The 16,328-nt window shown below is 44.3% G+C and overlaps 1 protein-coding gene across 2 annotated transcripts in view; it reads left to right on the forward strand.

The window, feature by feature from the left end:
- APC2 (APC regulator of Wnt signaling pathway 2) overlaps window positions 1-16,328 on the forward strand; it is an 81,066-nt gene that overhangs the window by 42,851 nt on the left and 21,887 nt on the right. For both annotated transcript variants that reach the window (XM_034422639.3, XM_034422640.3), the window contains exons 6-9: window positions 335-448; window positions 2,806-2,883; window positions 13,139-13,231; window positions 15,911-16,295. In XM_034422639.3, coding sequence (XP_034278530.2) covers window positions 335-448; window positions 2,806-2,883; window positions 13,139-13,231; window positions 15,911-16,295 — 670 coding nt within the window. The remainder of the gene's footprint in view (window positions 1-334; window positions 449-2,805; window positions 2,884-13,138; window positions 13,232-15,910; window positions 16,296-16,328) is intronic.

A 16,328-nucleotide genomic window follows, 5' to 3' on the forward strand; every position in this document is an offset into this window, starting at 1 on the left:
AAACCTAAAACCAAAATTTTGGGGGTTTTTTTCAGTTTTGAGCAAAAGGTCCAGAAGCAGTTTCCAAGCTGAAACCAAACTGGATAAATGCTTTTCTTTCACTGTCACAATCCCTGCCAACTCCATCACTTTTACTAGACTTGCCTGTTCCAATTTCCTGGCCTAGGTGGTCATTTTTCCTAAGTATATCTCAGCTACATCTTCAACATTCCTTTATCTCAAATTCGGGCCCTTAAATTTTGGGAAGGAGGAAAGACGCAGAAGGGAGTGATAAGCAGAGGGGGCATCTCTCTGCTTATCACTCTCTTACTTACTTCTTTTCTGCCTCCCCCAGTTTTCAATGCAGATGGACCTGATCCGTCAGCAGCTGGAATTCGAAGCCCAACACATCCGGACACTCATGGAGGAGCGCTTTGGGACGACTGATGAAATGGTACAAAGAGCCCAGGTAAGGAGGAGGTGGAAGAAAAGGAGGAAGGGGAGGAGCAGGGGTGAAATTCAGCAGGTTCTGGAGAACCGGTAGCAGAAATTTTAAGTATTTCGGAGAACTTGCAAATACCACCTCTGGCTGGCCCCAGAATGGAGTGGAAATGGAGATTTTGCAATACCCTTCCCTCAGGAATGGGGAGGGAATGGAGATTTTGCAGTATCCTTCCCTCAGGAATGGGGAGGGAATGGAGATTTTGCAGTATCCTTCCCCTGCCACGCCCACCAAGCCACGCCCATAGAACCGGTAGTAAAAAAAATTTGAATTCCACCCCTGGGAAGGAGGAAGGGGAGGAGGAGGAGGAATAATAATACCGAATAATAGATCTGGATGGGACCTTAATGTCAGAGGCAATGAGCCCCGTTACCTTCCTGGTAATTGGATCGTGGCATTTTCCTTGTGTATACTTTTGATAAAATAAAACCAGAATACATCTTCTAATTAAACTCATATTTATTGTAAAGAAGAAAATAAAACATCTTACTAGTCTAAATAATTAAAATGTTACATTTTGAAAAGTTCCTAGCGGCTACTTCTCAGCAGCCGGACTTCTCTGGCAAGAGAACAAAAAAAAGTGTGAAGTAGAAAGAAAGGAATGCGGATGTGCGTAGTTAGCTTACTGATAAGAATTTTGGCAAGCTACGGAAAGTCTGACGGTCCAGAAATAATGAGCTCAGCTGGTAAATACAAAAACGCAGTGACACTTAAAGACCTTAAGTCCAGCCCCCTTCTCAAGGAGGAGACTCTACAGGTAGTCCTTGACTCACAATTATTTGTTTAGTGACCATTCGAAGTTACAACAGCACTGAAAAAACCTGACTTATGACCATTTTTCACACTTAGGACCATCGCAGCCACACCGTGGTCACATGATCAAAATTCGGATGCTTGGGAACTGCTTCATATTTATGACGGTTGGTTGCAGCATCCCGGGGTCACTTGATCCCCTTTTGCGACCTTCTGACAAGCAAAGCCAGTGGGGAAGCCAGATTCACTTAACAATTGGGGCAAGAAAGGTCGTAAAATGGGACACCTTCACAACTATCAAGTATCTCGCTTAGTAACAGAAATTTTGGGGCTCAGTGGTGGTCATAAGTTGAAGACTACCTGTATGCCATTCCAGTCAAATGGCTGTCCAATCTCTTCTTGAAAACCTCAATTTTTGGAGCGTCCACAACTTCTGGAAACAAGCCGTTCCACTGGTTAATTGTTATCACTGACAGGAAATTCCCCCTTATTTCTAGGTTGGATCTCTTCTTGATAAGTTCTCCTACTTTCCCAAGCAGCTTGCAGGATGGGGGTATCTACAGTGGAGATCAGATGGTGGCAGGGGTGGGCTGCTGGGGATTCGCAGGGGTTCGGGAAAACCTCTAGCTAAGATTCTGTGCAGTTCAGAGAACCCCCAAATCCCACTCCTGGATGGCCCCACTCACCCCTCCCCTCCCTTCCCCGGAGTCCCCACGCAACCCATTTTGGATGCAGGTAAGTGCAGGGCACACGCAGAGGCTTGGGGAGGGCGAAAAACCAGCCTACCGGAAGTTTGGGAAGGCCGGAAACGAACCCGTTTCCAGCCTCCAGAGGGCCTCTGGAGCCTAGGGAGGCCTTTTTCGCCCTCGCGGAGGCTCGAGGAAAGCCTCCAGAGTCCGGGGAGGTCAATCCCCCCCACTGTGGTGCAGAAGGCCGACTAGGCCACACCCACCATGGCCACGCCCACCCAGCAACCAGGCAGAGAACCCGTTGCTAAAATTTTTGAAGCCCACCCCTGGATGGTGGCCATGATTGCACACTGAAAACCTAGCTCCGTTTTTAAGGTCGTCAAATGCTCCACCCGTTTTGCACGCTTGTTGCAAAAGGCAATGAACGATTAAGCCCCCATCCATCTTAGACTGTGAATCTAACTGTAGATATTCCCCACACATAAAAATAGTCATGTTTTAAAAGGGTGTCTTCCCCCTCACCTGAAAAAGGTTTCCTGAACAGTACCAACCGACCATCCTATGGTAGGGCTCATCTCTTGGGAGAAGAGGAAGGACTTCTAATCATCATCTTCTTTTAATGACCCCATAATCTCTTGCCGGGTGGAGTCTGGGCAACTGAATGGAGCTGAGTGTTTACTGGCCGGATGCCCTTCCTGTCGCCAATGCAGAGTTAAATTGAGCAGATATATTCTCATTGTGCTCAGACAGAGATATATCTGCCTCTACCTAGGATCGAACTCACAGCCTCCTGATTGTGAGGCGAGAACTCCCCCTCTAGGTCACTGTACCACTCAAAAGAGGAATGAATTCTAATGCCACGTTTTATTTTAAAATTTGCAGATCCGGGCATCTCGTCTGGAACAGATCGACAAAGAGCTGATGGAAGCTCAGGATAAAGTGCAACCTTCGGAACAGCCGGTAAGGAAGCGAGCAAGATTTATTTATTTATTTATTTATTTAATGTAATTTGTATGCCACCCTATCTCCGTAGGACTCAGGGGCAGCTCACAGCAAATAAAAACAAACCGAATAAAACGTAAAATACATAAATATGCATACATAAAATACATAAATGTATAAATATATAATTTAAACATATATTAAAACCCATTAAAATAATCAAAAAACCCCTCAGTCCAGGCTGGGCGATGTGAACAGCCATGTTGTTAATTCGCGGTGGAAGGTGCGAAGGTCAGGAGCCAACCGAAGCCCCGGGGGGGGGGGGTTGATTCCAAAGAGTGGGTGCGCCCACAGAGAAAGCTCTACCCCTGGGGGCCGCCAGCCGACATTGTCTAGCCGACGGCACCCGGAGAAGGCCCTCCCTGTGAGAACGCACCGGGCGATGGGAAGCCGTTGCTGGCTGCAGATGGTCCGACAAGTATCCTGGGCCTAAGCCATGCTAGACCAGTGTCTCCAACGCTGGCAGCTTTCAGATGGGTGGACTCCAACACCCAGAATTCCCCAGCCAGCTGGCTGGGGAATTCTGGGAGTTGGAGTCCACCCATCTGAAAGCTGAGAAATGCTATTCTAGAGACAGTGGTGTCAGCATGGAAGGGTCACGAAAGTCAAGATGGCAGCTGCCGTTGCAGGATGGAGGCCTTCTCCATTTCGTATGGGTGAAAAAGGATCAGGATGTTGACTGTGTGGCTGCCATTTTGACTTTTTTTTTTTGACACATATTTCCCCCCCATTCTCCCCAAAGTGGAGAACAAGGATAAATGCTTGCCCAATTTCTTCTGTACCTATGCTGAGAGCTATTCTTTAGAGAAGGCAATTCCAGGAAAGAAAGAATTATGTAATTATTGCATAATTATGGAGGTCTGTCTCAACTGCCTGAAATAAAATGGGCAGAAGGAAGAAAATGTAATTGCTTATTTTTAGAACACTTGCTACCATTCTTTTTCTAAAGTACATAGTGAACTCCAGGTGGGCGACTTTGGGTCAATCACTCTGTCACACAGGGAGGTTGTTGTGGGAAAGTATGCAGTAGGTAGGACTGTATTTGGTGTTTGCTGCCTTGAATTTTATTTCTCTCTCTCTCTCTTTCTCTATGTATCTAACTATCAATCTATCTATTATCTCTATCTATCTATCTACTGTCATCTGTCATTTCTCTTTCTCTTTCTATCTCTCTCTCTCTCTCTAATCTATCATCTATCTGTCATCCATCCATCCATCCATCCATCCATCCATCTCTATCTTCTCTCGCTTTCTCTCTCTATCTTATCTATCTATCTATCTATCTCTATCTTCTCTCTCTCTATCTGTATCTATCTATCCTATCTATCTATCTATCTATCTATCTATCTATGAATCTATCTATCTGTCTATCTATCTATCTATCTATCATCTATCTATCTATCTATCATTTAACTACATATCTCTATCTATCTATCTATCATCTATCTATATCTATCTTCTCTCTCTCTCTCTCTCTCTCTCTCTCTCTCTCTCTCTCTCTCTCTCTCTCTCTCTCTCTCACTTTCTCATCTATCTATCTATCTATTATATCTATTATAATGCCTTGGTAAGGCCACACTTGGAATATTGCATTCAGTTTTGGTCGCCATGATGTAAAAGATGTTGAGACTCTAGAAAGAGTGCAGAGAAGAGCAGAAGAAGATGATTAGGGGACTGGAGGCTAAAACATATGAAGAACGGTTGCAGGAACTGGGTATGTCTGGTTTAATGAAATGAAGGACTAGGGGAGACATGATAGCAGTGTTCCAATATCTCAGGGGCTGCCACAAAGAAGAGGGAGTCAAACTATTCTTCAAAGCGCCTGAAGGTAGAACAAGAAGCAATGGGTGGAAACTAATCAAGGAGAGAAGCAATTTAGAATTAAGGATAAATTTCCTGACAGTTAGAACAATTAATAAGTGGAACAACTTGCCTGCAGAAGTTGTGAATGCTCCAACACTGAAAATTTTTAAGAAGATAGCATATAAATCAAATAATAATAAAAAAAAGATGTTGGATAGCCATTTGTCTGAAGTGGTGTAGGGTTTCCTGCCTGGGCAGGGGGTTGGACTAGAAGACCTCCAAGGTCCCTCTCAAGTCTGCTATTCTATTCTATTCTATTCTATTCTATTCTATTCTATTCTATTCTATTCTATTCTATTCTATTCTATTCTATCTACCTATCATCTATCTATATCTATCTTCCCTCTCTCTCTCTCTCTTTATCTATCTATCTATCTATCTATCTATCTATCTATCTATCTATCTATCTAATCCATCAGTATCAAACTTGCGGCGTCACGTTGCTATCACGTGATGTTTCGTGACATTTTTGCCATTCGTGGAACTGGGGTGGGTGTGGCCTGCGGGTGACACATCTGGGCCACGGTTTATCTAATCTGTCATCTAGCTGTCATCTCTCACTCTCTTTCTAACTATATCTGTCATCTCTCTCTCTCTCTCGCTATCTAATCTGTCATCCATCATCTATTTCTATCTATCTATCTATCTAGTCTGTCATCTAGCTGTCATATCTCTCTCTCGCTATCTAATCTGTCATCTATTTGTCATCCATGTCTCTCTCTCTCTCTCCCTCTCTCCCTCCCTCTCTCTCTCATCTATTTATCTATCTTGGGATAAAATTATTACGATTTTACTTTCATAAGACACATTTTGGCCTGGCATGTCCTACAAACTCTGATGCTGCAATGGTTAAACCATACTTTATGACTTAGTCTTAGGATGTTTACAGCAAGTTGTTTGGATTTATTAAAAAAAACCACGATCAGACAAAGTCAAAGCTTAGTACACTGTATGAATCACATCAGTGATGGAAAACCTTTTGGGCTCAGTGTATCGGAAGTTTGGAAAACGCCTAACTTGATTCTACTAGCATGTCACACTCTCCAATACCAATGGAAGAGAAACAATTCTATACAGATTCAGTTAGCTTTAAAAATACACAGTCCAATCATATGTGGTGCTATGTATGATATAAAGAAACATCAATTGTCCAGAGGTTGTGTGAGAGCATATCCTGTTCTCATGCAGTCTCTGAAAACCATGTGAGGACAGGACATACTTTTGAAAATAGTTCTTGTCGGGTGTTGATGATCGCTGGCATGTCACCCAAAATGTGATGTGTCACCTCTGACATATTTGTCATAGGTTCATCATCACTGAATTAGGTGGACACGTGTGATTGTGTTTAGATCAGGGGTGAAATCCAGCAGGTTCTGACAGGTTCTGGAGAACCGGTAGCGGAAATTTTGATCAGTTTGGAGAACTGGTAGTGGAAATTTTGAATAGTTTGGAGAACCTGCAAATACCACCTCTGGCTGGCCCCAGAGTAGGGTGGGAATGGAGATTTTGCAGTATCTTTCCCCTGGAGTGGGGAGGGAATGGAGATTTTGACTTTTCACATTAATGTTTTTCACATTACAATCGTTGCAGCATTCCCAAGGTCTTGTGGTCAAAATTTGGGCGCTTGCCAACTGTCTCATAGTTATGACCGTTGCATTATGCTGGAGTTGTGTGATCACCATTTGTGACCTTCCCAGCTGGCTTCCGACAAGCAACATCAATGGGGGAAGCCAAATTCACTTAATGACCATGTGATTCGCTTAACAGCTGCAGTAATTTGCTTAACTGTGGCAAAAAAGCAACTCACTTAACAATTTAACAATTGCCTCGCTCAATAATGGAAGTTTCGGGTTTTGTTGAGGTCATAAGTCCAGGAATACTGTACTTTTACAAAGGGTATCTCCAATATGTTGAGTCAGGTGGGGAGGGGAGGGTGGAAAAGAAATCCGAAACGAAATGATGAATTAAGGAAGGGAGGCCAGGCTGGAAGGACCTGGGTGTCGCCTTGCATGAGAATGGGGTCAAATAATGAGACGGCAATTCCAGATTTGTTCCCTCCCTCCTTTCTTTGGCCCGGAGGCAATGGAGAGTGTGGGCTTTGTCTGCATTTCCTATACAGTGACAAAGAGGCAGTTGCCATGGAGATGAAAAATAGGCCAGCCGAAGGATGGAGAGCAGTTGGTGGCCATGCCAGGTTGGGCAGCTGGGATCTGAGACTGCTGGGGTGGGAGAGACAAACGGCTAGAGAATGATCTGGCTCGCGTCCAAAATTGGCCTGCGTCTGCTGTGAGATTTGTATGAAGAAGGGGAGGGTGGGGGGAAACAATCGAATTGGAATGAGATCATGGAACCCCCTGCAACTAATAATAAAAAGAAGGTCAGAAAATACAAAGGCCTAAAAAATAGAAGCAGAACGACTCTGGCAAAGGAAAGCAAAGTTAGCACCGATAGTAACAGGCCCTTTGGGGTGCAACTCCATAACATCGGGAGTACCACTCAAACACCGTTGGCATTGACAAATTCACCGTCAGTCAATTGCAAAAGTCAGCTTTGCTTGGAACAGCTGACATTCTGCGATGATACCTTTGGCACCATAAAGTACCAACATCTGCCTATCTATCTCTGATCCTTCGGAAGGACTCAGTGGGTGGATTAAAGTGTCAAATCCAGTTCAAACATCTGGCTGACCCAAGCATCTAAATATTAAAGGTAAAGGTTCCCCTCGCACATACGTGCTAGTTGTTCTTGACTAGGGGGTGGTGCTCATCTCCGTTTCAAAGCCGAAGAGCCAGTGCTGTCCGAAGACGTCTCCGTGATCATGTGGCCGGCATGACTAAATGCCAAAGGCGCACGGAACGCTGTTACCTTCCCACCAAAGGTGGCCCCTATTTTTCTACTTGCATTTTTACATCCTTTCGAACTGCTAGGTTGGCAGAAGCTGGAACAAGTAATGGGAGCTCACTCAGTTACGTCGCACTAGGGATTCGAACCGCCGAACTGCCAACCTTTCTGATCGACAAGCTCAGCGTCTTAGCCACTGAGCCACCACGTCCCCTAAATCTATCTTAGGTGCTCCTTAATAGTTCTTAGTTGGGTCTTGAACGATTAAGTTTCTACCAGTTTTAGATTGTGAGCCTAACTGTAGATTACGGACACACAATTTATTAAACGTACGTCACCCAACTTTCAGTGACTCAGGGTGGCTCAGAACAATTCACAAAAAATTACAATAACATTAATAAAAATTAAAGATAAAGGATGGCCAGCACGATAAAGTGAGGGATCTCGGTCTCCCTCATCTATGGCCTGGGTGAAGGGCCAGGTCTTCATGGTTCTTCTGAACAACAGCAGCGTGGAGGTCATCTGGACCTCATTCCAGAAGGCAGGAGCTACCACAGAGATTTTAGAAAGAGCCGGCATAGTCATACTACACTCAGTATCAAGGATGCAGCTGTAGAGATGGTCAACAGTATTAAGTATCTGGGGGGGTGCAGATAACTAACAATCTGAACTGCTATCTCCACATGTCATCCTTAGTGAAGCATTCAAACCGGCATTTCCTGCTTTGGATGAGGAGAGCACATCTTTCTCTTTTCTGTCCTGGCCACTTTTTACTGAGGCACGATTGAGAGCATTTTAACAAACTGCATCACTGTTTGATTTGGTGGCATCAGCGGCTCAGATAGAGAGTCCATACAGAGAGTGGTAAGGACAGCAGAGAAGATTATAGGACAGTGATGGTTAACCTTTTTGCTGTCGTGTGCCAAAAGCAGGGGGAGTGCAGGGGTGTCGCACATATGTGTGCCCATACCCATAATTCAATGCCCCCCAAGTCCCACCCCCCTGTGCATGTGCATGCGACCCCTCCCCCCATGCTTCCCCCACTTTTGGCACACCACGGCAAAAAGGTTACCGGTGGGCCCAGTAGGCCCGTTTTTCGCCCTCCCCAGACTCCAGAGGCTTTTTTGTTATTCAGGATACCACTTGTAAGCACTAGAACTTGAAGCATTGTTAGAGACCCCACATACCCATTTTGCAGTCTGTTTCTGTTGCTCCCCTCTGGGAGGAGGTTTCAAAGTATCTATAGCAGGACTACCAATTTCTATAACAGCTTTGTTCCCTATGCCATCCTTCTGGTAAACTCACAAGATTCGTTTTTCTCACCATGTACATGTATACATCCGAACTAGACTGTGTTGTTTCTCCATGTCATATAATATATGTGCATATATGCATAATTTTGTATTTATTTATTTATTCTGTCATGGTTATGTAGTGTATATTGGAGGTGGTGGAGAGCCCCGACACGGGCCGAGGGCGCCCCGGAGGCGCTGAGATGAGCGCGCAAAAAGGCTCTGCGGAGTTCCCGTTCCCATTTAATTTTAATTTTCTGGGGATTTTAAATTGGCTTGTTTTAGCGTTGTTTTATTGTTATGTTGTTTTTATTCTGTGAGCCGCCCGGAGTCCTACGGGAGAAGGGCGGCATATAAAATAGATAGATGATAGATAGATAGATAGATAGATAGATAGATAGATAGATAGATAGATAGAATTAATTCTTTATTGACCAAGTGTGATTGGACATACAGTACAAGGAATTTGTCTTTGGTGCATATGCTCTCAGTGTACATAAAAGGAAAAGATACATTCGTCAAGAATCATAAGGTGCAACACTTAATGATAGTCATAGAGGTACAAATAAGCAATCGAATCATACTAGGACACAATCAATATAAATCGTAAGGATACAGCAACAAGTTACAGTCATGCAGTCATGAGTGGGAGGAGATGGGTGATAGGAACGATGAGAAGATTAATAGTAATAGTAATGCAGACTTAATGAATAGTTTGACAATGTTGAGGGAATTATTTGTTTAGCAGAGTGATGGCATTCGGGAAAAAACTGTTCTTGTGTCTAGTTGTATAGTGAAGTGCTCTAAAGCGTCGTTTTGAGGGTAGGAGTTGAAACAATTTATGTCCAGGATGCGAAGGGTCTGTAAATATTTTCACAGCCCTCTTTTTGACTCATGCAGTATACAGGACCTCCATGGAAGTTGGTAGCCATTGTTTTTTCTGCAGTTCTAATTATCCTCTGAAGTCTGTGTCTGTCTTGTTGGGTTGCAGAACCAAACCAGACAGTTATAGAGGTGCAGATGACAGATTCAATAATTCAAAGTGACAATATAGTTATTCTAGTCTAAGTCTAAGTCTGAGAGAAGGATCCCAATAGATAACATTGTTTAATCAAAGGAACCCAAGTGCACCAACCCTGTAGGATTGAATTGGACTGGAAAAAGTTACAGGTAGTCCTTGACTTATGACTGGTTGCTTAGTGACCATCCAAAGTTCTGATGAATCTCCCTAGGGCAGGGGTGGGCAAATATGGCCCCTTCATGGCCTGTGGACTTCAACTCCCAGAATTCCTGAGACAGCTTGGCTGTCTCAGGAATTCTGGGAGTTGAAGTCCACAGGTTGTAAAAGGGCCACATTTTGCCCACTCCTGCCCTAGGGGCACTTACGACCCAGTTCCAAACTTCCGACGGCCGAATAACCACCCTGTGGTTATGGTGACTGCATTTCAGGTTGCTCAGCAACCGTCCCACATATACAGCAGATTGCAGTGCCCTCATGGTCACTCAACCCCATTACAACATTTATGCCCCAAACTAGCATTTACTTTTCTTTTCGGCAAAAACTGACCCATAGCAAACAATGGGTTTAGTTAATGACAACGGATGTTCACTTAATGACTGTGGATTCACTTAATGACAGTCATAATTTGCTTAACGCAAAAAAGTTCGTAAAATCATGTCCGTCATGTAGGTGAGCCAATTTACGATCATCACGACTTACGACCTTAATGAGCAGGCTCCATTATAGCTGTAGGTCGAGGACTAGCTGGAGGGGAGACAGGCCATCACTAAAGTAACTAGGCCCTTTACCACGAATTAATTTTGCTATGCTCAACTTGCGACCAAAGTTCACCCCAAAATTCCCATTGCTAAGGAAGACAGTTGTTATAAATGAGTTTTGCCCAGTGGTGAAATGTAAAATTTGTTACTACCAGTTCTGTGGGCATGGCTTGGGGGGGTGTAATATGACTGAGTGGGCATGGCCAACTTTTTTTTTTTTTTTACTTTTAAAACCATTTTTTCTACAACCTCTTCGGCTGAAGAGGTTGCAAAAAAAATGCTTTTAAAGCCTCTGACGACCCCACCTGACTTGCCTGATTGGCAGAGGCTTTCTTCTTTTTTTTTTAAAGCCTCTGATGATCCCAGCTGAGACGCGCGATCATCAGAGCCTTTTTTTTTACTTTTAAAAGCATTTTTTCGGCCAAAAAGACTGTAGAAAAAATGCTTTTAAAATTTTTTTAAAAGCCTCTGATGATTGTGCGGCTCAGCTGGGCAATGGGGGTGGGGGAGCAGGGATTTTTGCTACCGGTTCTCCAAACCACCCGCCGAACCGGGAGCATTTCACCCCTGGTTTTGCCCCATTTGGCATCTTTCTTGCCACAGTTGTTAAGTGAATCACTGCAGCTGTTAACACGGTTGTAAAGTGAATCTGGCTTCCCCATTGACTTGGCTTGTCGGAAAGTTGCAAAAGGTAAATGACCTGACACTGCAACCGTCACAAATACACGCCAGTTGTCAAATGCCTGAATTTTGATCACATAACCATGGGGATGCGGATTTACAGCTGTAAATGCGAAAACCCTTTTTCAGTGCCGTCGTAACTTCAAACGATCTCCAAACGAGTGGTTATAAGTTGAGGATTACCTGTGCTCTCTTCGCAGGCTCAGCTCTGGATTTGAGGAGTTGGTCCTTTGACAAAATGCCTCCCCCCACAGGAATATAAACAAGGGCCTCTTGTTGTAGGAGGCCACTGATACGACAACTTCATTCATATTTCTTAATCCCTCCTGTGCTCCAGAGTCTTATTTCAAAAATTAGGACAGATGCAGCAGGGCGGAATCAGCCGCTGCAGGCTGTATGACGCATGACTTGACCCTCTTTCAGAAGTCTGGAGAAAGAGAGAGAGAGAGAGAGAGAGAGAGAGAGGAGTCTCCTGAGGCCATCTAGTCCAACCCCTGCTAAGTTCAGGAATCCATATGCAAGCGTCAAGCAAATCAAGCTTGATTTATGCCACCCATGTAGAGGAGCTCACAATCTCCCTCATTAATTGGCTCCCAGCCCGAATGGCTCTTATTAAGATGGAGGTGTTTCTTTTCTCATTAGCATTTAAGAAATAATAGCTCTGCATACCTTGTTTTGGGCTACCTGCCATTGTGATAAGTATTTTGGGCATCTGCTGAGGTGTGTGGGCTAAAGTGCCATGACAGGAGCGACCTCCATCATCTGTTTAAAAGCCCCACTGCTTTTTTTAAAAAAAACATGTTACATGTACAATGGGACATAAAATAAAAACAGACTAAGTGGAGTCTTCCATTTTAACTTTTTTGACACACGCACCCTGTAAGCATTCCCTCCATTGATTCATCCAAATCATTAATTAATTATATTAAGAGAGCCAGTTTAGTGTAGTGGTGAAGACATCACGTTAGAAAGTGGGTGACCGTGAGTTCTAATCCTGCCTGAGGCACAAAAGACAACTGGGTGACTTTGGGCCAATCACCAGGAGACTGTGAGTTCTAGTCCCACCTGAGGCACAAAAGCTGGTTGGATGACTTTGGGCCAATCACCAGGAGGCTAGGAGTTCTAGTCCTGCCTTAGGTATGAAAGCCAACTGGGTGACTTTGGGCCAATCACCAGGAAACTGTGAGTTCTAGTCCTGCCTGAGGCACAAAAGCGAACTGGGTGACTTTGCGCCAATCACCAGGAGAAAATGAGTTCTAGTCCCGCCTTAGGCATGAAAACTGGCTGGATAACTTTGGACCAGTCACTCTCTCTCAGCCTAATCCACTGGGTGACTAGGCCAATCACCAGGAGCCTGGGAATTCTAGCCTTGCCTTAGGTATGAAAGCCAGCTGGGTGACTTTGGGACAATCACCAGGAGATGGTGAATTCTAGTCCTGCCTGAGGCACAAAAGCTGGTTGGATGACTTTGGGCCAATCACTCTCTCTCTCAAACCAACTCACCTCACAGGGTTGTTGTTGTTGTTGTGGGAAAAATAGGAAGAGAGGGAGAAATATTATGTATAAGAAATATTATGTATATTACCTTCCCGGGAAATATTCTAAAACTCTCTTGATTTGCCAAACCAAGATTAAGACATGTCTGCACGTCCACCAAAATGGGCTCTGCAGATCCTGGCAGGCAGACTCTAGCGGGGGTGCGAGGATGCAACTTTTATTAAACGTTTCTCTCTGTTTCCCAACTCTTTATCTTCCAGCCCTCTGGAAAACTGCGAAGCACCGAAGGGGATGGAAGGCTCGACATGGCAACCCATTCAGAGGAAGCGAAGGGTCAGCTGGGCAGCAGTAAGGTACAGGAGTATGTTTCTGTGGTCAAAAAAGTCAAGATGGTCTTTATGGACCACTGCAGGCCAGTGATGACCTGCAGACAGCCCTCTGTTGTTTTAAGGCATGCACGTGATTTGAATAACAGAATGACAAGAGTTGGAAGGGGCCTTGGAGGTCTTCTAGTCCAACCCTCTGCTCAGGCAGGAAGCCCTATACCATTTCAGACAAATGGTCGTCCAATCCCTTCTTAAAAGCCTCCAGTGATGGAGCACCCACAGCTTCTGGAGACAAGGCATTCCATTTGTTAATTGTTCTCGCTGTTAGGAAGTTTTAATTCCAGGTTGCTTCTCTCCTTGATTAGTGTCCATCCTTTGTTTCTTGTCTTGCCTTCTAGTGCTTTGGAGAATAGGTTGGCCCCCTCTTCTTTGTACCAACCCCTTAAATATTGGAACACTGCTATCATATCCTTCTTTCCACTAAAGTAGACATACCTAGATATATTTGCACTGTTGGGAATGGAATGGAATGGAATGGAATGGAATAGAATAGAATAGAATAGAATAGAATAGAATAGAATAGAATAGAATAGAATAGAATAGAATAGAATAGAATAGAATAGAATAGAATAGAATCTGGAAAGGACCTTGGAGGTCTTCTAGTCCAACCCCCTGCTTAGGCAGGAAATCCTACACCACTTCAGACACATGGTTATCCAACATCTTCTTAAAAACTTCCAGTGTTGGAGCATTCACAACTTCTGGAGGCCAGTTCTTCCACTGATTAATTGTTCTAACTGTCAGGAAATTTCTCCTTAGTTCTAAGTTGCTTCTCTCCTTGATTAGTTTCCACCCATTGCTTCTTGTCCTGCCCTCAGGTGCTTTGGAGAATAGCTTGACTCCCTCTTCTTTGTGGCAGCCCCTGAGATATTGGTAGACTGCTATCATGTCTCCCCTGGTCCTTCTTTTCATTAAACTAATAATAATTAGTTTAAATTGGTTTAAAAATAATCCCACCTGTGGTGACTCTAGGAGGCCAATAGAGGAGTTGAATGAAACACAATCACAGCGTAAATAAACATCCATACCTAATGTACATGTGAGGACTAAAATTAGCATTTACTTCATTTCTAGAAAAAAAAAAAAATTCCCATTGCAGACGATGGATTCACTTAACAACTGTGCATTCACTCTACAACTGCCACATTCACTTAATGGCCACAGCAAAAAAAAAGGTCGTAAAATCAGGCACAGCCACATTGTGATTTGCTTAATGACCACCACAACTTACAACCGTACTTCTGTGCTCAATTACAGTCATACGTTGACGGCTATCTGAGATAGTTAAGGCATCAGGTTAGAAACTGGGTGACTCCAAGTTCTAGTTTTGCCTTAGGCACAAAGGCAGCTGGGGTGACCTTCTGCCAGCCGTTTTCTCTCAGCCCTAGAAAGAAGACAATGGCAAATCACTCCTAAAAATTTGCCAAGAAAAAAACTTCAGGGATTTGTCCAGACAGTCAGTCACCAGGAATCAACAATGACTTGAAGGCACCCTCTACCCAAGCAAGAAAACAAACCCTAAACAGAGTTGTCTACGAAGAGGGAGTCAAAACAAAAGTCAAAATAATAGCCACAACCATACAATCAAAAGTTTTGCCCATTGTTTTTTACATGATGCAAATCATAGTTTCAAATCCCAGGTGCTGGGCCTTTACGTGAGTGCCATCTAGTGGCAGCATGAAAATGTGCAGCTCCCAATCTTCTCACTCTTGGTTTGTTAAAAAAAAAAACACCAAACATTTGTGCCAGGTAGTCCTCGACTTACGACCACAATTAAGCCCAAGTTTTCTGTCGCTAAGTGAGACAGATAAGTGAATTTTGCCCCGTTTTGTGACTTTTTTTTTTTTGCCACATCTGTTCAGTGAATCACTGCAGTTGTTAAGTTGGAAACAGGGTTAATAAGTGAATCTGGCTTCCCCATTGACTTTGCTTGTCATAAGGTCGCAAGAGGTGAACACATGACCCCAGGACGCTGCAGCCGTCATAAATATGAGTCGGTTGCCAAGCATCCAAATTCTGATCACTTGACAGTGGGGATGCTGCCACATGGCAAGTGTGGAAATTGGTCATAAGTCACTTTTTTTCAGTGTCGTCGTAACTTCGAATAGCCACTAAATGAACTACTGTAAGTAGAAGACTATCTGTATTGTAGAATGAAATGCAACAATACAGAATGAAATGAAATAATACAAACCGTTTAGTGGCTGCTCAAAGTTACAACAGCATTAAAACAGTGACTTATGATGGATTTTCACACTTAAGAACATCCCCATGGTCATGTGATCAAAACTCAAACGCTTGGCAACCAACTCATATTTATGACGGTTGCAGGCTCCCGGGGTCACGTGATCGCCCTTTGCGACCTTCTGACAAGGAAAGTCAACGGGGAAGCAGATTCACTTAACAACGGCATTGCTAACTTAACATTTGCGGTGATTCACTTAACAACGGCGACAAGGAAGATCGTAAAATGGGGGCAAAGCTCACTTAACAACCGTCTTGCACAGCAGTGGAAATTTTGGGCTCGATTGTGGTCTTAAGTCGAGGACTTCCCGTACAGAAGGAAAACAAAGGACCCGCAAGCTAAAAGAAATCACTGCATTGCGAAGTGTGAATAAAAAGGCATTTCTTTCTTCTGGTCCTTAGGTGGAGGTGGTTTTCTGGCTGCTTTCCATGTTGGCCACCCGCGACAAGGAGGACATGTCGCGCACTCTGCTGGCCATGTCCAGTTCCCAGGAAAGCTGCCTGGCCATGCGCAAGTCAGGGTGCCTCCCTCTCCTCATCCAGATTCTCCATGACTCAGACCGGGAACCGAGCGCCCCCGACAGCCCCGGAGCCACAGGGAAGGATTGTCGCATGCGAGCCAACGCTGCCCTCCACAACATCATCTTCTCTCAGCCCGACGAAGGACAGGCCAAGAGGGAGATGCGGGTGCTACACGTGCTGGAACAGATCCGCTCCTACTCCGAGACCTGCTGGGACTGGCTCAGGATGCAGAAGGAAGGGGCCAAGATCCCCGAGGGGGGAGCAGGTAGAGGGAGGATTGGGGTTTATTTATTTATTT

This window comes from Pantherophis guttatus, chromosome 1 (genome assembly GCF_059756535.1).
Source record: "Pantherophis guttatus breed Tessera chromosome 1, ASM5975653v1, whole genome shotgun sequence".
Taxonomy (NCBI): domain Eukaryota; kingdom Metazoa; phylum Chordata; class Lepidosauria; order Squamata; family Colubridae; genus Pantherophis; species Pantherophis guttatus.